General features: G+C 41.1%; 2 protein-coding genes across 5 annotated transcripts in view; both read right to left on the minus strand.

The window, feature by feature from the left end:
* Positions 1 to 272: 272 nt before the first annotated feature.
* LOC309347933 (uncharacterized protein) lies at positions 273 to 4,412 on the minus strand. Of its 2 annotated transcripts, XM_081872925.1 has the most exons (4): positions 4,236 to 4,412; positions 3,503 to 3,562; positions 1,925 to 2,088; positions 273 to 1,038 (listed from the first exon to the last, which is right to left on the minus strand). In XM_081872925.1, the coding sequence occupies exons 2-4, from the start codon at positions 3,521 to 3,523 to the stop codon at positions 804 to 806; spliced, it is 420 nt and encodes a 139-aa protein (XP_081729051.1). In that variant the 5' UTR covers positions 3,524 to 3,562; positions 4,236 to 4,412; the 3' UTR covers positions 273 to 803. The 2 variants fall into 2 exon arrangements, with proteins under 2 accessions (XP_081729051.1, XP_081729052.1); XM_081872926.1 differs by having other exon boundaries at positions 3,503 to 4,412.
* Positions 4,413 to 11,498: 7,086 nt separating this feature from the next.
* The window catches only part of WBP4 (WW domain binding protein 4), a 31,620-nt gene continuing 21,753 nt past the window's right edge, over positions 11,499 to 21,365 (minus strand). For 2 of the 3 annotated variants that reach the window (XM_081872795.1, XM_081872794.1), the window contains exon 10: positions 11,499 to 13,965. In XM_081872795.1, the coding sequence (XP_081728921.1) occupies positions 13,758 to 13,965 (208 nt within the window). In that variant the 3' untranslated portion in view covers positions 11,499 to 13,757. The remainder of the gene's footprint in view (positions 13,966 to 21,365) is intronic. The other variant, XM_081872796.1, reaches the window with a different exon arrangement.

Here is a 21,365-nt window from a genome sequence, read left to right on the forward strand (position 1 = left end):
ACCCCGCCCATGGAGAAATTACATCCCAGAGAGAGAGGACTTTAAGAAACTACGTGACTGAGAGTCCGCTGGTGGCACTGCAACTGCAAGCAATCAACAGCAGCCAAGCATTCCCTCTGATCTCTTGCTCTGCCAGCAAAACTAAGGCTCTCTTTCTCTGTTATCTTCCCAGTTCTCTTTCCCACTCAGCCCCACATTGCTTACAACAAATAGGTCACTAATGGACCCATATGAAGGACTCTGTGACTTGAAAACAGAGACACTAAAGGTACTTTTGTAAGTCATGGAAAATCTTTTAATGAAAACATTTTTTAAAAAAGGTCTGCATCATACCACACGTGTCTGTGTGACAAGAGTCTTTTAAACAAGTCAAATCCAGGTGATCAAAAACTCATTTCCAAAGTAGTTAACATCTATTCCATCTTGTAACTTTTAAGCCTTTTCTGGTTTATTTATATTGTCTTAAGATTCAGAATCACAAAATGATTATGATTATTTTACATTTCAAAAGTGGGAAAAAGTGATAGTCTCAACAAATACACTATCAACAATAGTATATAATTAGGAGAACTAATCTCAGTCATGAAGCAGCATGAAATCATTACAGATATTCTAGATTCATACGTTAAAGTCCAAAGAAAAGTAAATACAGTAACTGATTTATTTTTTTAAGATTTTCTAAGCTGCTTAAAACCTAATCTGTACTAAATTCTTTATTTTGTGAAAGCCTAGAGATGTTGTGCTGTTGACTTCAGCAGGAGTCACAGTTCGGCCTAGCTCTGCCGTCGTGAAGCTGAACACTCCTAGGTGTATTTGCGACTAAGCTCGTTAATTTTCATAAACCCTTCTTTGTTGTTAATAGTCTTGTACACAGTAACGAGAAAGGGAAAAGCAGACGGTAACTCCACCCGCCTGCTCAGTTTCTGGTGTCCCCAGTGAAGACACCGAAGCTTGTCTGCCAGGTCTTTCCTTCCTGACCTTTCTAGAGCATCCTGAAGCAGTTTGGTCTTGTTAAGTTTGTGCCATGATTGTTCGTACCTGTGTGTGAAGGGGGGAAAGGAGGGTGCATAGTGGTTACCAAAGGCTCCAAAGCCATTTGGATAGTCTTCAAAAGTGCTGAACCCAAGTAACAATTGCTCTGGCATTTCATCTGTACTTTGACATATCATTTCCTAAGGCTAATGGCAGATAGACTGGTGCACAAGCGCATTTCTTGTATAGTCAGCTCTGGCCAGAGGCATACGTGCATTAGCTGCATCTTGATAGGACTACTGTAATGCTCTCCTTGTGGGTCTGTCCTTGAAAACTACTTTGGTTGGTACAAAATGCAGCTGCTAAGATCTTGACTGGGGCAGGCGTTGGGACTTTCATTAGTTGCCAGTTCATTTCCAGGTTCAAGTCATGCACTTCAATTACTGAAGGACCAGCCCTTGCGGTGGTGTGGCAAGATACCAACCGGGCATTGGCCTCAGCTAATTAAAAAGACTTGACCGAGTCCTTGAGGCAAAACTGGATGAGTAACTCAAGGTGGAATCAACATCATCTCATTGCCTTGGGCTGATCTTAGACCAGTGCTTGTTCTAAGCAGCAGGGTTTGATCATTTTTAAAGAGAGAGTACTTGCAAAAGAGAATAATTGACTGTGGAATATTTTGTGTGTATCACATTAATTACAATCCATGCTTGCCTCTTCCTCTACCCAGGTGGCAGAGAGGCTACATCGGTGACCAGCATTTATTTAATTTGTTGAAAGCCACGCAGAGTGGCTGGGGCAACGCAGTCAGATGGCAGCATACATGTTGCTGTTGTGAATTCTATCTTTTTAGCCATTATTTCTGAGGAGCCATTGTTTCTGTGAAGGAAATGCAAAAATCATGCTCAATACTAAAATAAAGGATATTTACCCTCTGCTCTGACCTACTTACCAATGCTCCAGCATTTTCTGGGCTTGAGCTGTCTTTTTTGTGGTAGCTGCACGAAAGTGGTTTATCTCCACACGACTGAATCCCAGCTCAGAGGCTACCATGGTCCATTCAAAACCCAGTTGCTTGCCCAGTTCTTGCACTGATTTGAGGTTAATGACAGCATCCTATTGAATTTATATTTGTGTTATTAATTCAGAGGGCGTTCTTTTCTGGACATATTGAGGGACCTGTTAAACCAGTTTTGTACAGTGCAATCTACATAGATTTTGCTACAGAAACAAATGACTATATTATTAATCATCACCATCTTAGAGCGATTACACCAGATTCTACTTATATTGCTACTTTCCTTCTTTTTCACCTATACTGTATACCAGGCATAGGCAAACTCGGCCCTCCAGATGTTTTGGGACTACAACTCTCATCATGCCTAGCTAACAGGACCAGTGGTCAGGGATGATGGGAATTGTAGTCTCAAAACATCTGGAGGGCCAAGTTTGCCTATGCCTGGTGTATGCTGTAATTACTTTCTCTTTTACATGGGCTTTCCCCCCAGGATATTGTTCTGCATAGGTACAAGGAAACTAGGTATGCAAATAGATTAGTTTTTGATGGCACAACACCATAGCCATATTTCACTCAACACCAAATGGTAATTGGGAACGGCTGCCTTAGTTTCCATTTCTTTAATGCAGAAAAAGTCTTGCTGCCAGCAGCCATATCACATTAACCCCCAAGGTCTTGAAAAGGGTTGCAATTAGGCAACTGTGTTTCAAAACGTGAAGAAAGCATGCAAATTTGTGTCCTTACTCATGATGCAGGTCAAGTGGTATGTTCACAGAAAAAATAGGCATGCCTTTAACAAAAAAGAGGACTGTTGAGCAACACACATTTAAGATGTCCCGTGGCATCTTAAATTATTACTTATGTATTACCAAAACTTACCATCAAATGAGCAGTTTAATTCTTTTGGTTCCTAGACAAATACACTTGTGGGGCCTCTTGTTTCAGTGGGTACAGGTGGGTATATCTGCTCATAGCTGGGCAATCATTTGACCATTCTTTGAATATTTGTTTGACCTCTCACTGTACCATCAGTGTTTAGGTTTGAAGCTGGTGGGAAATGCCAATCAAGGGAATCTTTGTATGCCTAATAGAAAGTTACTGGTAGGTTGCCTTCCTGACAGCATAAGGAAAGCAGGGCTGCAGCTTCCCTTTTGGTCATACTTGAAGCAAGTTGCTTGTGGAAGGCAAAAAGGCACCAGAAACACAGATAATAGCATTATCTTTTTCTCATCTGTTATCATTCAACATTCTGTCCATGTTAAGACTTGTTGACTCAGTCACAAAATATAAGACAGGGTTGCATGACAAACCAGGTTACGAAGTCCCACCTCACACTTCGAAATCTGATTTTTAAAGACAAGCCTCCTATGATTGCTGGAAAAGATGTACAAGTGAACAACCGTGTGATCAGGAACTGTGCATGCAAAGTATTTAACTCACTTTCTGAAGCTAGAAGTGCTTGTGTATGATTCAGAATAAGCAGTCTGAAGAAAAGTCAAAAGGTCAGCTTACCTCCTGGGCTTTATTTGGCATTCTGTTTCACACTTGTTAACTCCTTTATTTTTAGTAAATCTGTTGGGATGGTAGAAAATGTTTTCCCCCACTAAATAATAGTAGTACTTCTTTCAATAATTATTTTGCACTATTTTCATTATCATTTAAGTAATTAATCTTGTGACCCAAGCCTGTATAATTTATTCTATAATTGAGTCTACTGATAATTTGATAATATTTCTATGAAAAATATAATTGGATCAACTCTTTAGTTATTGGTAGAGCATTTATTCACTCTTTACAATTGGAGTCAGTATGAGGGAACAGATTATAATTTTTGTTTTGGCTGTTGGTACTTTAATTCAGATTCCCAGCTACTCTTGGCAGCCCAAAGCATGTTTTCCCTGAACTCAGCCTCATTATTTGCAAACTTCTAGTTAGTGTGCAAAGGTTTACAACCTGGGAACCTAAGTAAAAACATCTCCAGTATATATTACCTGACAGAATTGCTGTGAGAACTGTAACACTATAAATATTGTAATTTTTTTTGTCTGAGTATATGCAAGGCAGCATACAAAGTTAAAAAGATAGAACAACAGAATATGCTAAAACACGTTTTTAAATAACAGTAGCAAACAGACCCCATAGTAAATTATTTTTAACAATTATTCATAATCTCCCAATAGCCATTAAAACTCTACTTGCTTATGAAAGTACATTTCAGAATCAACAAAGCTGCTTTCTGACATACCTTGTTTCTGTGTTTTATTCAATAATTGCTCTTCTTCCTATTATACAACTTCTTGTTAAATACATATATTTTAAAATACTATCTTCTGTGCTATTTTGAGCAGTTGGTATGCTAAAATATTACTTAAAATATTACGTTTCTGAGGTACCTTTGCAAAAGAAGTACCTAATGAAGACTGATTTAAGTTAAGAGAACTCTTTGAATATACTCTTGCATGTTGCTAGGCAGCGACTGCAACATGCACTCCTGTTAAAATAGTTAATTTTTAAAATGCTTAACTGAGAACTGTTTGTTACTCATGATAAGTACATCCAAAGAAGTTATTTCCTCAAAACTCTTATTGAATAGCCTTTTTTGCTCCACCACAGAATAATTTGAGTCGTGCAGCTCCAAAGAACACATTGTTTTATTAGAGACTGAGGGTCACCATTGCTTCCCCATTTAAAACACAGCTGCCGCCGGTGGCCATTACAACTGTTGGGGTGGGAAGTGGGAAGCCCAACGGTTCAGTTGGAGCCAGAGTCAAAGGCAGGCAGAGCCAAGCAAGGTGAGTTTTCTCCCCATCCTCCCTGGGGAAATTCTACAAGGGCAACAGGAGAAGGAAGCTCTCAGGCAAACAAAAGGATGACTTGGTATGGGGAAAAGGGGTGGGTGGGTGAGGGGTGGGTGCTGAGCTAGAAGGGCAAAGCCAGAGAGGAGAAACCCACAGCTGCATCAGACCTAAGGTGACTTGTTCCGGAAGCTCTGCTAACGCAATCTTGGTAGCCAAGATAACCCCACAATTAATTGGTAGAGGTTGTAGCAATGAGCTCATGCGTGTTTATGTTCACTTGCTTTGATATAAAGAAGCACTGATTGGGCTTGCTTTGATGTTCTTCTTATCTGTGGGCTTGGGGTGCTGGGCTCTCTGGGCTCTGGGTATTTGCCACTGATGCCCTCATCTAGTCAGGTGAACTGATGTTTACAGCTTTGCTGTATAAAGAGTATATACACATCTGATTGGTTGTGGACAAGCCATCTCCTTGCTGCACTGCCTGTCCCACGGCTACTGAGCAGAAGGGCTAGGAGACCAGGAACACTCATTTGCTATGACTCCCCCAGAGGGCCTGGGGCATGTGCCTCAAACCAGAGGAAATGATTGCAACACAGGCAGTATAAAATGTACTGGATCATAGAATCATAGAGTTGGAAGAGACCACAAGGGCCATCGAGTCCAACCCCCTGCCAAGCAGGAAACACCATCAGAGCACTCCTGACATATGGTTGTCAAGCCTCTGCTTAAAGACCTCCAAAGAAGGAGACTCCACCACACTCCTTGGCAGCAAATTCCACTGTCAAACAGCTCTTACTGTCAGGAAGTTCTTCCTAATGTTTAGGTGGAATCTTCTTTCTTGTAGTTTGGAACCATTGCTCCGTGTCCGCTTCTCTGGAGCAGCAGAAAACAACCTTGACATCCTTTTATATATTTGAACATGGCTATCATATCGCCCCTTAACCTCCTCTTCTCCAGGCTAAACATTCCCAGCTCCCTTAGCCGTTCCTCATAAGGTATCGTTTCCAGGCCTTTGACCATTTTGGTTGCCCTCCTCTGGACACGTTCCAGTTTGTCAGTGTCCTCCTTGAACTGTGGTGCCCAGAACTGGACACAGTACTCCAGGTGAGGTCTGACCAGAGCAGAATACAGTGGCACTATTACTTCCCTTGATCTAGATGCTATACTCCTATTGATGCAGCCCAGAATTGCATTGGCTTTTTTAGCTGCCGCGTCACACTGTTGGCTCATGTCAAGTTTGTGGTCAACCAAGACTCCTAGATCCTTTTCACATGTACTGCTCTCAAGCCAGCTGTCACCCATCTTGTATTTGTGCCTCTCATTTTTTTTGCTCAAGTGCAATACTTTACATTTCTCCCTGTTAAAATTCATCTTGTTTGTTTTGGCCCAGTTCTCTAATCTGTCCAGGTCATTTTGAAGTGTGATCCTGTCCTCTGGGGTGTTAGCCACCCCTCCCAGTTTGGTGTCATCTGCAAATTTGATCAGGATGCCCTTGAGTCCATCATCCAAGTCGTTGATAAAGATGTTGAATAAGACCGGGCCCAAGACAGAACCCTGTGGCACCCCACTAGTCACTCTTCTCCAGGATGAAGAGGAACCATTGATGAGCACCCTTTGGGTTCGGTCAGTCAGCCAGGATCAAATATCACTGTCAGGTATGACGCCCTAACTCTGACCTAAGTCCTTCGACACTGCAAATCATAATGCCCTGTGGACTGTCCTTCTGAAAATCGGCTGCCCAGATAAATTTGTGAACATTCTTTGGCTCCTCCACAATAATATGACAGCAACAATCACAGATTACAATGGCTCTCAAAATGAACCATTCACAGTGGGATCAGGTGTTAAAGAGGGTAGCGTTATTGCCCCAACTCTATTCATTATTTTCATTGCCATGATCCTATACTTTGTCAAAGGGAAACTCCCCACCGGAGTAGAAATCATATATCGAACAGATGGAAAGCTCTTTAATCTGAATAGGCTGAAAGCAAAGAGTAAGGTTACTGGAACTTCCATCACAGAGCTTCAGTATGCTCATGACAACGTAGCTTGTGCATGCTCAGAGGATGACCTCCAACCCATCCTAAGTATCTTCGCAGAAGCTTACAAAAAGCTTGGCCTATTGCTCAACATCCAAAAAAACCAAAGTGCTGAACCAACAAGCACAAAACAACCCCCCTGCAGCGCCCCAAATCCAACTCAATGGTGTAATGTTGGAAAGTGTCGATCACTTCTCCTACCTAGGCAGTTATCTTTCCACAAGGGCCAACACTGATGCTGAAATCCAGCATTGCCTGAGCTCTGCGAGTGTGGCTTTCTCCCGATTGAAGTGCAGAGTGTTTGAGGACCAGGACATTCGCAAGGAACCCAAAATGCTTGTTTACAAAGCTATTGTACTACCAACCTTACTGTATGCTTGTGAAACATGGACCACTTATAAATGCCATCTCCAACTCCTTGAAAGATTCCATCAACGGTGTCTCCAAAAAATTTTACATATCACTTGGGAAGACAGGTAAACTAATGCCAGAAGCAAAGATCGGTGTCGAAGCAATGATTCTTCAACATCAACTTTGTTGGACTGGTCATGTTATTTGGATGCCTCATTATTGTCTTCCAAAGCGAGTACTCTATTCCAAACTTAAATATGGAAAACATAATGCTGGTGGTCAACAAGAGGTTTAAAGACTCTCTCAAAGCAAATCTTAAAAAATGTAGTATAAACACTGACAATTGGGAAACACTGTCCTGTGAGTGCTCCAATTGGAGAACAGTCTTTACCAAAGGTGTCATGGGTTTTGAAGACACTCAACTCCCACCCAGAAACCAAATCCACATCGTGATCAACTCCCGCCCCAAAACCAATGTCCCCACTGTGGAAGCGTATGTGGATCCAGAATTGGCCTCCATAGTCACTTATGGACTAACTGTTAAGACCGTGTTTATGGAAGACAATCTTACATGGCTACAAGTGATCGCCAAAGAAGCCCAGAAAGCAAGGGGGCCAAGCTGAAATGACCGGTCTCAAATAGAATGATAAGTGTATCAGCTTTGAGACCGGTCATTTCAGCTTGGCCCCCTTGCTTTCTGGGCTTCTTTGGCGATCACTTGTAGCTTCAGTGTATAATAGAAGATTTTGAGCATAAAAACTGGCCCTGTCCATTTGCAACAAATTACAGTGGTGCCCCGCAAGACGAACGCCTCGCAAGACGGAAAACCCGCTAGACGAAAGGGTTTTCCGTTTTGGAGGAGCTTCGCAAAACCAATTTCCCTATGGGCTTGCTTCGCAAGACGAAAGTGTCTTGCGAGTTCCTGCGGGGTTCCCCCCCCCTTTTCCTAAGCCCTAAGCCGCTTATCAGCTGATCCGCTAAACTGTCAATGGGCTTGCTTCGCAAGACGAAAAAACCGCTATACGAAGAGCCTCACGGAACGGATTAATTTCGTCTTGCGAGGCACCACTGTATTTGGGAGGCAGACAATGTGGACCAGCTAATGGCTATTTTTATCAACACTAAGCAAAGGATCCTGCATGTGTATTCTTTAGAGATTTCTCTCAAAGACCCTGTCCAACCCCAACTTTGCAGGTGTTTGCCCTGAGTGATGTTACCATGTTGATAAAAGCTGGCCTAGACATTTCTTAACATAATTGGTGAGCACATGCTAAGAATACCACAAGTATGCTGTTGGAAAACAAATTGTGTGAATGCCATATTTTGATTATTTCTTTTATATTCCAAAAGCCAAAGAGGATAAAAATTGTTTCCACAATGGTGGCATTTTCATATTTATAGTTATTACCACAGGGAAATAAAAAAGTATTTCCAAGTGTCTAATTTTGTTTCTTGTCATCTTGTGTAAATCTTTTAAGTGGCAATTATAGCTGGTAGGCTTTGGTTCAAAGGACATTTTTATTTACAATACGATCACAAACTAATCCAAAATATTTTACAAATGGAAAATTTTAAGAAAAATAAAAGGAATTTTTGAGTCTCATACAACACATGGTAGTTGAAGATTTGAGATACATATATGTTTTATATAGTTTGCTTGCAGTGTGGAGGCTTTAATATGTCATGTGCTGTCATAGTGGAAGAAACAAGGCAGAAGGAAAGGGTGTGTCTTGGTGAACAAGTCACGTTCACCTTTCACAGACTGGCAGGGCTCATTCATTGTTGTTATGAGACCCTTTGAGGTCCATCAACCAGTCAGTTCAGCCACGATGAGAGATGGTGGCTTGGGCATGGAGCCAGTTACCAACTGAAACCCACGAGCCACACATATCAGAATGGCCTGCATATGCAAGTGCAAATATCAAAGATTATGACAGCCTAATTTAGAAAATGCTATTGTTCAACATTGTGATTCAGTAACGCATGTCACTTCACTGTGAATTATCCAGCAAGCTAATAGTAGGCCTTGATCTCTCTTCTACCCATCTTGGAGCTGGAAGGAGGTGGTGAAGCTCGGTTCAAATGGCAGCACAGCTCAGATATACATGTGCTTGGATACCCCTGGGAAAGACTCTCACTCTAGATTAAATTTCCCCTTTACATCTATCATAGAACTGGAGGGTTGGGACCATGAGTGTCATCTAGTCCAGCCCCCTGCAATGCAGGAATCTATTTGCCCAATGCGGGGCTTAAACCCACGACCCTGAGATTAAGATGATTAGTGTGGAAATAAATGAGGATTATGATTTCACATTAAGGCTGTATAAAACAATAAGATGAATTGTCAAGAAACAGAATGTTCTTGACTTATGTAACAAAGGCAATGAGACAGATTAACAATGTGTTAGCACTTGCAATATACATAACTGCAGGAAGAGAAGGTGCCAGACAGAAAATATTTTCTGAGCAGAAGAGCACAAAAATAGTAGGAGACAGTGGAAGCATTCATTCAGAAAACATTTTTGATCCCCCAGTTAGAACCCAGGAAAATTCAAATTGGAGCATTTTAAATTTTTTCCTGGTTCTAAGAAATCTTTGCTCAAGTCACTCAAAGTCAGCCATGGAAATTTTCTCCTATGGAGATGGAACACTTTGATCCTAGTTCTTTGTTGCCATGGTGTAGGTGAGTGAGAAAATAGGGAAAGTAAGCAAAGATTGCAGGAAGCAGGGGGAGGAAGAAAGAAATCAAGGAGTGGCATAAGCAGATCTGTCCCCATTCCCTTAGAAAGATTTTTCAGCTTTGGGAATCTAACACAGCTAAATTATCCAAGTCCTTGTGAAAGTGTGAGTTTGCTAGGAAGACTTCAACTAGTTTTATTGTTTAGATTAGCATAGGAATTTTAGATGGAATAATTGCAAATAACATTGCCTCACTAGTTCAAAGTTAAAGGTTTAAATTTCTTTGCAAATCAGAATAGAACAAATCTCTCCCCAGTTTTGGGGAAGGTAAGGTTTTGAAACATAGTGCTGTAACCAAAGATGTTGCTCAGTTGTTGCTAAGGTTTCCTTCAGCAAGATGGGGAGGGAAGCAATTTATAGGAACTTCCCTCCCACTGCAGCCCCCCGTATCTGCTGTACTGTCCCTAAACTCCCAAGCAGCTTTTTTTGGGGGGGGGGGAGGCCTGCAAGGTGAGGGAGAGGCATCGCTTATGATTGTTTCCCTCCCATCCCACGGACACAAAGTTACTGCCAGCTGAGTGCTACCGCTGGATACAACCTGTAAGCACCTGCAAGACCTGCTTTGTGGCACCCATCTGAAAGCAACCATCATTTAAGCAGCATGTCTGACACAGACTCTTCTTTGCCTCTCTTTATTGGTAATTCACACCGCTTGCAAATACACCAACAACATACTGCCATTTTAGAAGAGTAATTCACACACAAAAATATTTACACAACAGGAAATAAGAGTGTTTCAGAATAATGCACAGGAAGTGCATTATTTTCCATCCTAAACTTTTGCATGATTACTCATTATTAGTAAACTGAAGAGCCCTAATAATCCAAGAGCTTTTTCCTTTCTTCTGCTTCATATTAATCCTTGGTTCTTGTAAACACACACACACACACAGCAGGAAATGAATAGCTGACTCTGTAAGCAACCTCTGAGAAGAGAAAACAGAAAAAGGCAGATAAGTGGCACAAAGAAAAGTCAGAAGAGTGCAATTATTTACTTTGTGACCCTTTACCAGCAACAGTGTGGAACACAAAACTCCTTTCTTCTGCCCCAATTACTTCACCCCACTGCTTCTTTCTGTACCACAATAATTAGAGCTAGAGGGTTGCATAGTCAATACCGAGAGAGCAAGAAATTCAAGTTATACAGAGCTCTAAAATATGTATAGCCTCCCTCGTGTTTCCTATTTAGGGCTAACCATAGCTTGCTATGACATTAGCTGTGACCTTCAAAGCAGAATCAGTTACCCATAGTATCTGATTACAACCACAGTTTACAGATTTTAAATGTTACAGTAAACTGAGGTTAGCATTAAAAAGGAAATGGAGAGAAAAGCCTCTCAAGAGAGGAAGTCGACAGATGGTTTGAACCTGAGCCTCTGATCACAGCAGGATAGTTCAAAACAGTTCATATATAAAATTAGGTAAGTTACAAAGCAAATTTTAAAAATAGCTTGCTTTCCAACATGTAAACACATCTGAATTTAAGATGTGAAGTTTACCTGGGCTAATCAGAAAAAAGGCAGTTAATGGAACCATTAGAACAAATGGAGTAACACATACAGAACAAATTAACTTGGCATGTCCAAAAATAAATGCTGGTACTTTTATTAGATTGAGTTAGCCTTTTTTCACTTAAAGCAGACAAACATGTTGCCATAAGTTTCTATGCTTCATGCTATGGTACAGTGTACTTTTAAAAAATACCATTATTTTGCAGTATTTAGCATATCTCAAGCATGCATTTTAAAACTTGTCTGAAATAAAGCTATTTAGTACCTGAGAAACTAAGGCAGTCCTATGTATAGTTCCTTTGGAATAGCCCTGACTGAATTCAATGGAAGTTCTGCCAAAACATCACCATCATTATATTTATTTCTATCTGGCCTTTTTCCTGACAAGACTCAAAATCAGTTACAACTAAAATAGAAACAGCTAAAAGCTTTTTTTAACGGAAATTTAATTTTTTTAAAAAATAAGCATAGGATTGCACTGTAACTCATTATTTTAGACACGGGAGGAAAAAATAAGTTTAAAAGAAGTGCATATACTCCCTTCTTTGGTGAAAACCAGGTACTACAGGTAACATAGCAAGTAGAAGAGGGGCCCAAAAAGCAAATGTGACTCTTAATTTGGCACCATAACATGGATTACACCCAATGCTTTTCTGTTCCCTCTTTTCAAGTTTCTCGCAGATTTGGTCCCCTTCAGCCTCATTAGTAACTGTATCTATAGTGAAGAAAGAAGACAAAAACCAGCAAGGCAGTGAAGATCGCCTGCAGAGCAGACAATGTCCAGGGAAGTCCCAGGAATAGAATCTGCAAAGCTGTTTGTGCCTCCCCTGATGACAAGCTGTAGAATAATAACAATGCAAAACAAATATATGTTTACTTAATTTGCAAAACTATGCAGGCCAGAGAATTCAGGTTACCTTCGTGTCCCAGGCTCAGGTTTTTGGGCCACAAGTACACGCAGCCCAGGCTACCATTCTGCCACTGCACAGACCAGAAAGGGAGAGACCATGCTCCCACGGACTCCGCCGCAGCGCAGCAAGAGACCTGCCCTTGTCTATTTATCTCATCCATAAAACATTCCTTTCCCTCATCCAAAGCCTGCCAAAGAAAAACAATGAAATCTAAGGAATATACAAGCGAGCAAGAATTACCGACGAAAGAAGAATGGCAGACAAAATTGATGGACTATGCAGAATCACATAAATTAACAGGAAGGATTCGAAACCTGCAGGACCAGAGTTTCTTAGAAGACTGGAGTAAATATATGAACTATTTGAAAAGTAATGGTAATGAACAGATCACACTAGCAGGATTGCAAGAAGTTTTGTAAGGAGGACTATTTGAATTATTGCAAGAAAGACTATGAGAAGAATTGTTAGTTAATGATAATTAAGAGTAATAGAGAAATTAAGAAATGCAGAATAAGTGATAAAGAATGAAAAATCATCAGAGGTGTTGACAGAAGTCTACAATATTGTATAAGATAAGAAGTTATGTTATATGATTGTTGGAAATGGTATGTTAAAAAAACCAATAAAAATGTAAAAAAAGATGGAGGAATATACAAGCTACCATCACAAAAGCACAAAAAGTAGCAAGAAGAAAAGCAGAAATATTTGAGAAAAAAAAAAGAGGTAATATTGTTGTCCATAACATGGGGCTGAAATATCACGTTGAGATCTTACCTAGGCTTTGAATGGTAAATTGTTGTGTATTCTACTACTTTCTGTTAAGGTAAATGAGAGAAAGGTTTGATGCTAATTGCTGCATCACATTTCAAAACTCTCCAGAAATTTAAAAGGTGTAGTTAAATATTCACTGTTTTCCTTTAAAAACCAAAGAGGAGGTGCTCTTCTGTCACCGTTCGTCAATACTTAATATTATGACAAGCTACCATATAAATTACAATACTATTTTAGAAAGCAACAACCATGAATTTAGATCCCCTCTGCTATTCACTGATGATAACCCACCAAAGGAATAGAACATAAGTAATGGAGCAGTTAAACTCCCATTTCCCTTAGAAAATGACTCACTATTACCACATAATGATGGTAAGACAAGAAACACAAATTCAGATGATGAGGTATGTAAAAAAATATATTTAGATGACTGCATAAAGGAAAAAAAACCTTTGTTTAGCAAACAAAATTAGTATCACCTCAAAAATAAGTAGTATAATACAATTTACACCCAATAAACTTGGAAGAATTAAAAGCTTCTAATTTCCAACCATTTCCGTCAAAGAAATAGTTTAAAATATTTTGTTTTCTTCCCCCTCTTCTCTCTTCCGCGAAAAAACACACCCCACTGCAGTATAGTTAGTCTGTTAGTGATCATTCAGTCTCTGTCGTATGTTTCTAGATTTTCCATTTTCAAATTTTCGCTTTTTGAAAACTGGTATTCCCTCTGTTGTGTCTCCAAGAGAAGTGACAGTTTTTTCTTTAAATATCACTTTGGCATCCTCTGGGGCTTCCAGAACTGGGGCTGGCAGAGAGTCACTTTCCACGTTGGGAAGCTCCAAGTCTACTTTTTCACTAAGATAAAACAAAACAAAAAGAAGCATTAAACAAATGCAAGTTCCACTAATATATCAAACCAAAATCACGTGACATCGGTAAGGGAATTCAAACACAAAAGCTGACAACAAAAACCCATCAAGCAAAAACACTGCTCAACCTTGAATCAAATAGGCAACATAAAAGAACAATATAATCAGACTAGTGTTAAGTTAATTGCATACGTAAAATTGACAACGTAAGTTTATGGGAGCAAGCAAGGTTGGGGACAGGTTTGAAGGAACACTCCCCAGGTGTGCCCTTGGGCAGGCAGGCAGCATGGGAGGGCTGGGTGGATTATTATTATTATTCTTATTTATACCCCACCCATCTGGCTGGGTTTCCCCAGTGACTCTGGGCGGCTCTCAACAGAATATTAAAAACACGATAAAACATCAAACATTAAAAACTTCCCTAAACAACAGACTGGTTGCAATATCACCAATTAAATGATGTGTTTAAAATGGATAAGAAAAATGGATTTAGTAAGGAAATTTCAAGGTCTGAAAAGGATTTATTGGAAAACATTATGAAGTTACCTTCCAAAATGTGTAAGTTGTTAGAGTGGCATACTAAGGATGAAGAAGTTAAATCAGTAATGATACAAGGGGCACAATATCTAATTTTCATTTTGGGAAAAGTTAAAATTTACAGCATGCTGTGCGATGAAGAACTATATGAAAATGATGTGTCAGTGGTATTTAAAACCTATAAAATTAGCAAAGATGTATAGAATTGCTTCAAATGTATGTTGCAAATATTAGGAGAAGGAAGGCATGTTCTACCACATGTGGTGGACATGCAAGATAACAAACGCATTCTAGGAAATGATCTATAGTGAGTTGAAAAAAATGTTTAAAAGAATGTGAAAAAAACCAGAGGCTTTTTTATTAGGAATTTTAGGTGCAGAGATACCAAAGTAGCAGAAACGATTATTCATGTATGTGATGACAGCAGCGAGGATATTACTGGCCCAGAGATGGAAAGAAGATAAAGTCCTGACCAGAGACGAATGGCTGATGAAGATGATGCCAAAAATGGCAAAAATGACTGGGAAGATTAGAAACCAGGAAGAGAAGAACTTTAAGGAGTAGGAAAATTTTACATTGTACTTAAGAGAACACTGTAAACAACTAAGAACTTTGGCAGGATTTGAGTGATGCTTGTAATGTACTAAAAATAAAGGTAAAAATGGATTATTTAAGAAAAACAGAAAATAAGTGAAGCAGTTGCAAAAGATTGAAAATGGTAACCATGGAAGGGCGGAGGGGAGTCAAAGGATTCAGGGGATCCTAAATGATGGTGTTGATGTTTAATGTTTGAATTTAAATTTGCAATGTAAAACTCAATAAAAAAGATTTATATAAAAAAAACTTCCCTAAGCAGGGCTGCCTTCAGATATCTTCTAAAAGAATTGTGATTGGAAATGTACTGGGAGCCAATGTAGGTCTTTCATGACTGGTGGTTTTTTTAAAAATGTATTTTTATTAAATGTAAATTTATTTTTAAATATATTTTTATTAAAGATTTTCTTGGTTTACAAAAGTATGTGCGATGTCTCTCTCTCTTTCCCCCCCAAGTAACATTTTTTTACAGATCAGTTTCATTTGTTGAGATATTAGGAAGAAAAGGGGGAAAGAGGTGGAGGGGGGAAAGGTGAGTGGGAGTGGGGTGGGGTGCCAGTGTTTCTATTTTACTTATGTGGGGTTTTGTGTCAGCATCGCTTGTGCAGGTTCTCTGCTATTCACTTGTGTTCCTTTGGTGGTGAGAGAGGTTGGGGTTGGCCTAGGGTGTGGTTGTTTGTTTGTGATTGGCTGTGGTGATCTTTGTTTTCATGTGTGAGTGGGATGGGTGGGTGTTTTGGATCAGGTTAGCCATATTGATTTGTACGCTGTTGGTGGATTTTTGTCGTCATCTTGTTGGGCTGTGTATGTGATAAAGGGGAGCCATACTGGGGTGAAGGCATCTTCTTCTATTTGTCCCTGTGTCAGTTTCAGTTTATTGGTAATTTTTTCTAGTAAGGCTGTTTCCCATACTATTTGGTACCACTTGTCCATGCTTACTCCTGACAGGTCTCTCCAGTATCAGGTTATGATGTTTCTGGTTGCTGAAAGTAGGTGGGTTATGAGTTCTTTGTGGTGTAAATGGGCATTATTGTCTTCGAAGATGTTTAGTAGGGCCAGTTCTGGGGTGATTTCTAATACTTGCTTAGTTATTTTACATATTTGTCGTATGGCTGTTGTCCAGAATAGTTGGATTTTGGGGCACTCCCACCACATGTGGAGGTATGTGCCTGTGGAGGTGCACCCTCTCCAGCATTTTGCTGAGGTTCCTGGGCATATTAGTGCTAGTTTTCTTGGTGTTAGGTACCACCTGTAGGTGAGTTTCAGAGTAAGTTCTTTCCTTTTCGTTGATATGGATTTAAAGGGTTGTTTAGACCACATTCTGGTCCATTGAGTGGGGTTAATCTCATAGCCTATGTCATCCTCCCATTGTTTTTTTATTGTGTCCAGGGGATTCGTGGGATTTTGGAGTAGCATTTTGCATATTGCGGATACCATCACTTTAGGAGGAGGTTTTCGAAGGTTGTCAGGGGCCTAGTTGCTACTGATTTTACTGCTGGATTGTTTAAGAGAGCATGTAGTTCTCTGATTAGGGAGGTTGCTGTGCTTATGGGGTCTGGTGTTGTGACCATTAGGTCATCTGCAAAGAGCCCTAATTTATAGGTTCTGCCTTTTATTTCCACTCCCTTGATGTCTGTGGCTGCTCGGATTTAGATTGTTAAGGGTTCCAGAGCCAGGATAAATAAGAAGGGAGACAGTGAGCATCCTTGCTTCGGGCCTCTTTGGAATGCTATAGTATTTGAGTCCATATTGTTAGTTCTGCATTTTGCTAAGGCTTGGGAGTATATTTGTTTGAGGATATGTAGGAAGTTGGGGCCAAATTTCATGTTAGTTAGTACTGCTAATATGTATTTCCATTCTAAGCAAGGATGTCTAGGGACATAATTGTCAGTGGGAGTTTAGTTGCCTTGCTGTGTTCGATCAGGTTCAGTAGTTTCCTGATGGGGTCTGTAATACTGCAACCAGGGACAAAGCCAGTCTGGTCTGGGGCTATTAACTTGTGCAGGAAGATTTTTAGCGGTTGGCCAAGACTGATGTGCGTATCTTGTAGTCTTGGTTTATTAATGAGATTGGGCAGTATGATTCTACTTTGAGGCTGTCTTTCAGTGGTTTGGGGATGGAGACTATTTTGGAGTGAGTCCAGGTTTTGGGGATGGGCCCCCCTTTTATGATGTCATTGAATAGGCGGGTCATCAGGGGTTCTTTGAATTTCCTATAGAATGCTGCTGTGAAGCCTGGGGCTTTGTGTGGTTTCAGGTTTTTGAGGACTGTATCTATTTCCTCTGGGGTGATAGGACTGTCCATGAATTCCTGTTTCTCATCAGTTAAGGTAGGCATGGTCAGTCCCACTAGGAATTTTCTGATTTTCTTCTCAGGTGGGTTATGGGAGGTGTATAGGTTGGAATAGAATTCTGTAAAGCCTGAGGTTATTTCTTTGGGGGAGAATGTTATGTTGCCATCTTTTTTGGTGATTGCAGTGTATTCTTGTTCTGAGTGCTTTTTTCCTACATCTATTTGCTAGTAGTCTGGAGTTTATCCCTCCATATTCATAGAAGCATTGTTTAGAGTATAGAATACAGACCATTGTTTTGCTGATTTCTAGGGAGTCTAGCTCTCTCCTTTTTTGTTCTATAAGTTTGAGGAGTTTTTTAGATCCTGTTCGTTTGTAGCGTGATGAGATGGCTGTGATGTCTTGCTCTATTTTGCTAATTTTTGTGGAGGTTTGTTTTTTAAGGAATGCTTTCTCTTTTATGCAAGCTCCTCTGGTGACCGCTTTCATTGTGTTCCATAGGAGGGGGGTTGTTACATTGCCTAAATAATTTTCCTTGAAGTAGTTTTGGAGAGTTTTTGTGAGACTCTCTCTAATTTGTTTGTCTGTAATTAGGATGGGACTGAAGGACCATGATGGGGTGGTTTGTGTTCCCTCTCCTATTTAAACAGTGACTTCTACTGGGGCGTGATCTGTGATTTTAATGTTACCTATGTTTGTTGATTCCACGGAGGGGATCAGACCCTGTGTGAGCAGAATGCCGTCCAGTCTGGACACTGTACCATGGAGTCCGGATTGGAATGTATGGATGGTGTCTCCTGGGTTTTGCTCACTCCAAATGTCGTAGAGAACCCTTTTATGTAGCATTTTTAGTAACTTGTAAGAATCTCTAGTTGTTGGGGGTTTCTTTTGGAAGAAGGTTGCCCATGGGGTTGTAGGGTGGATGTCTTGCAGGGATATACCTTTCATATTTAGGTTGAAGTCTCCTCCTAGGATTGCTTCCCCTTCAGAGGAGAGGAACTTGTTTAAGTGTTTTCTGGGTGAATTCTAGTTGTTTCGAGTTTGGGGAATATATGGAACAAAAATGAATCTGCCTCTTTTGTCCTTTAGGACTGTTGTGGCTTTGAAGTTCAGGTCTCTACTAAGTATTATGGCTACTCTGCGGGCCTTTCCTGAGCCTGGTGCAACCCACTGTTGACTGAAGCAGGGGTTGCTAAGGAGTTTGCTCCCTTTCGGTGGGTTGTGTATTTCTTGTAGGAAGGTGATGTGTGGTTTCATGATGTTTATGTATGAGGTGATGCGTTTTCTTTTGATGGGGTTTTCCAACCCCCTCACATTTAATGTAATTGCTTTTAGGCTAGCCATCTTGCTTATCTATTATGTAGGGTGATTCCTTGCCAACCTGTCCGGGTTGTCCTGTGTCTCTCACTTTGTGTTGTTTAACGAACCAATGGGGTTGCGCTGACCTAGTGTGTGGTGGGTGGGGGACTAGTAGGATTAGGATTAGATTTGGGTTAAAGAGTAGGGGGTAGAGTGTAGAGAGTATCCTATATGTAGTCTCATAGGTGTTTTTAGGGGGGTTTTGGGCCATCTGGCACTTAGCTAGTTGGTCCTAAGTCTCAGCTGGTGTGGAGGGCCTTGTTCAGGGGCAGACCATCCTCCGTGTCATTCGCGATAGGGGCTGGTCAGTGAGACAGTGTTAAGTGTCTTTGTGAAGCCAATGTCGGGTATAGGGCTCATAAGCAGTGCTGCCAATGTTATTAGCATCATTGGTATGTTGGGGTGGGGATGTGGGTGTTGGTACGCTCTGGTGCCACCACTGTGCTGGTTGGGTGTCAGACTTTAGCCTGTTTGTGGGTTGTTTTATTGAGGTTGGAGAAGTTATTTTTCCTTAGTATGGAGTAGCAGGGTGCTGAAAGTGTGGGTTATGGGCTGTTTGGTGATGGGGAAAGTGGTTTGAAATCATCTGGACTGGCATTGGGGTGGGATGTGGAGGTGTAGGGCTGCGGGGGGGGGGGGATATTGATGGTGTTAGCTATATTTATGGCCTAGGGGGAGAGGGGGGAAGGAAGGGGGGAGGGGGGGGAGAATCACCAGTCCTTCAGTTTGAGGTGTTTTCTGGTTGCTTCATTCAGCTGTGGTTGTTGTTGTTGTAGGGTTGTTCATCTGTGATGTGTTGGTTTGGTTGATCTTGGCCTGGTGTCTTGTGCTGTACAGCGGGACGATTCTGTGCGTGGTGGTGGTTAGCTGTACTGGTTTGCACTGTTGTGTCGCTTCTGTTGCTTCTTTTTCCTCTTTACTGTCGTCCAATTGTTTGCTGTTGTTTCATCATGGTTGTGGCTGTCACTTGGTGGGTCTGTCAGTTGCCATTCTGGTGGTAGGTTGAGTTCGATGTTCTTCAGTAGTTGCAGTACTTCAGGTATGTTAGTAGCTGTGCATTGTGTTGTGTTGGTTGTTACAATGAGGTGGAAGGGGAAGCCCCATCGGTACCTGATCTTTGCTTGGAGACGCTGGGTGCATGGGAGTAGGCTTTTTCTCCGATTTAGGGTGTCCTGGGATAAATCCTGTAAGAGCAATATGGGGTTATTTCCATATCAAAGGTTGGTTGAGTTTCTGGTGTTGTTCCATCCCTCTTCTTTCTTTTTGTAGCACGTGAAGCACACAATGATGTCTCTTGGGGGGCATGCATTGGGTTTTGGCATAGGTTTTAGGGCTCTGTGAGCCCTCTCTAGGTCATCTACCTTGAGTGTCAGGTTTGGGATTGTATTTTTCAGCCAGCGTACAATTAGGTCTGCTGGGCTTTTCTCCTCCACTTTTTCAGGAAAGTTGCGGAAGCGGATGTTGCAGCATCTACTGTGATCTTTGAGGTCTGCTTGTTTGATTTTCATTTCTGTGTTTTCTAATTCTATTCTTTCCAGGTGGCTTTCCAGTTCAGCCAATTTATTATTCACATGTGTGTTTTCCTCTCTGTACTCCTTTATTATTCTTTCTTGTATTTGGTTCTTGTTTTCTAGAGTTTCCACTTTGAAGGTCAGGTCACTGCACACTTTCAGTAGTTCTGTTAGTCTTGTTTTCACTTCCTTCAGTTCTCGTTTAGTTGCTGGGTCGTTCTCAACTTGGGGTGTGTGTGTGTTGTGTCCTCAGTGTTGTTTGCCATCTCCCTGGTCAGTGTCATCGCAGTCTCACTGATGTTTTTGGTTTAAGACCTGCTTGATGTCCTCTTGGGGAGGGGCGTGTTGTGATTTGGAGTTGTGGTGGTTCCTGGATGTTGCTGAGTTGCTGAGCTGAACAGGCATTGTTGACTGGTGGCTTTTAAAGAGCGTCTGGATCAGGTGGTTATTTGTGTCCCGTCTGGGTTGTGTTTTGAGGGCTTCTCTGGGGTTCCCGTAATCTTCTCTGTGGTGCGCACTCATACACACAAAAGGACATCATGGACTGTCCTCAGAGTTCGCTAGATGACATCGCGGGAGACCGCTGCCCCAGGAGAGCGAGGAAAATTCTCAGGGATGACTCATACCCTGGCCAGCACTTCTTTAATCTCCTACCTTCGGGCAGAAGATACAGAAGTATAGTCAGCCGCACCAACAGGTTAAAGAACAGTTTTTATATGTGGGCTGTTGGGCTGCTGAATGGAAAAAAAATAGTGGTGTAATTGACTTCTGACAAGCACACAGAGTGCGAACAAGACTGAGTGTATGTTTGGGGGGGGGGGGGCTCGTTTAATTTCACTGCACACAGGTGGTGTAGTGACAATAAAGGTTTATTATTAGGGGTACTGGAGTCCAGTTAGGGGTGGAAGGTGGGATTAGGGGTTAAGAGATTTAATGCTGGCAAGGGTGTGTTTAGGATAGAACCAAACAAAACAATATAGGGGCAAAAGGTTGGAAAGAAGAGAAAAAGGGATTTAGGAGAAGGGGGGGGAGGAGATTAGAGAATAAAATAGGAGAGTGAGAGAAAGAGGGGAAGGAAAAAAGAAAGGGAGAGAG

This window comes from Podarcis erhardii (assembly GCF_964252035.2).
Source record: "Podarcis erhardii genome assembly, chromosome: 8".
Lineage (NCBI taxonomy): Eukaryota > Metazoa > Chordata > Lepidosauria > Squamata > Lacertidae > Podarcis > Podarcis erhardii.

Excerpts from the sequence above, each read along its gene's own strand:
- LOC309347933 (XM_081872925.1), bottom strand. The coding sequence starts at position 3,523 with ATGCCAAATAAAGCCCAGGAG. Across the intron at positions 2,089-3,502 it reads TGCCAAATAAAGCCCAGGAG|GATGCTGTCATTAACCTCAA; the intron begins GTAAGCTGACCT and ends TAAATTCAATAG. Across the intron at positions 1,039-1,924 it reads CAGAAAATGCTGGAGCATTG|GTACGAACAATCATGGCACA; the intron begins GTAAGTAGGTCA and ends CTTCACACACAG.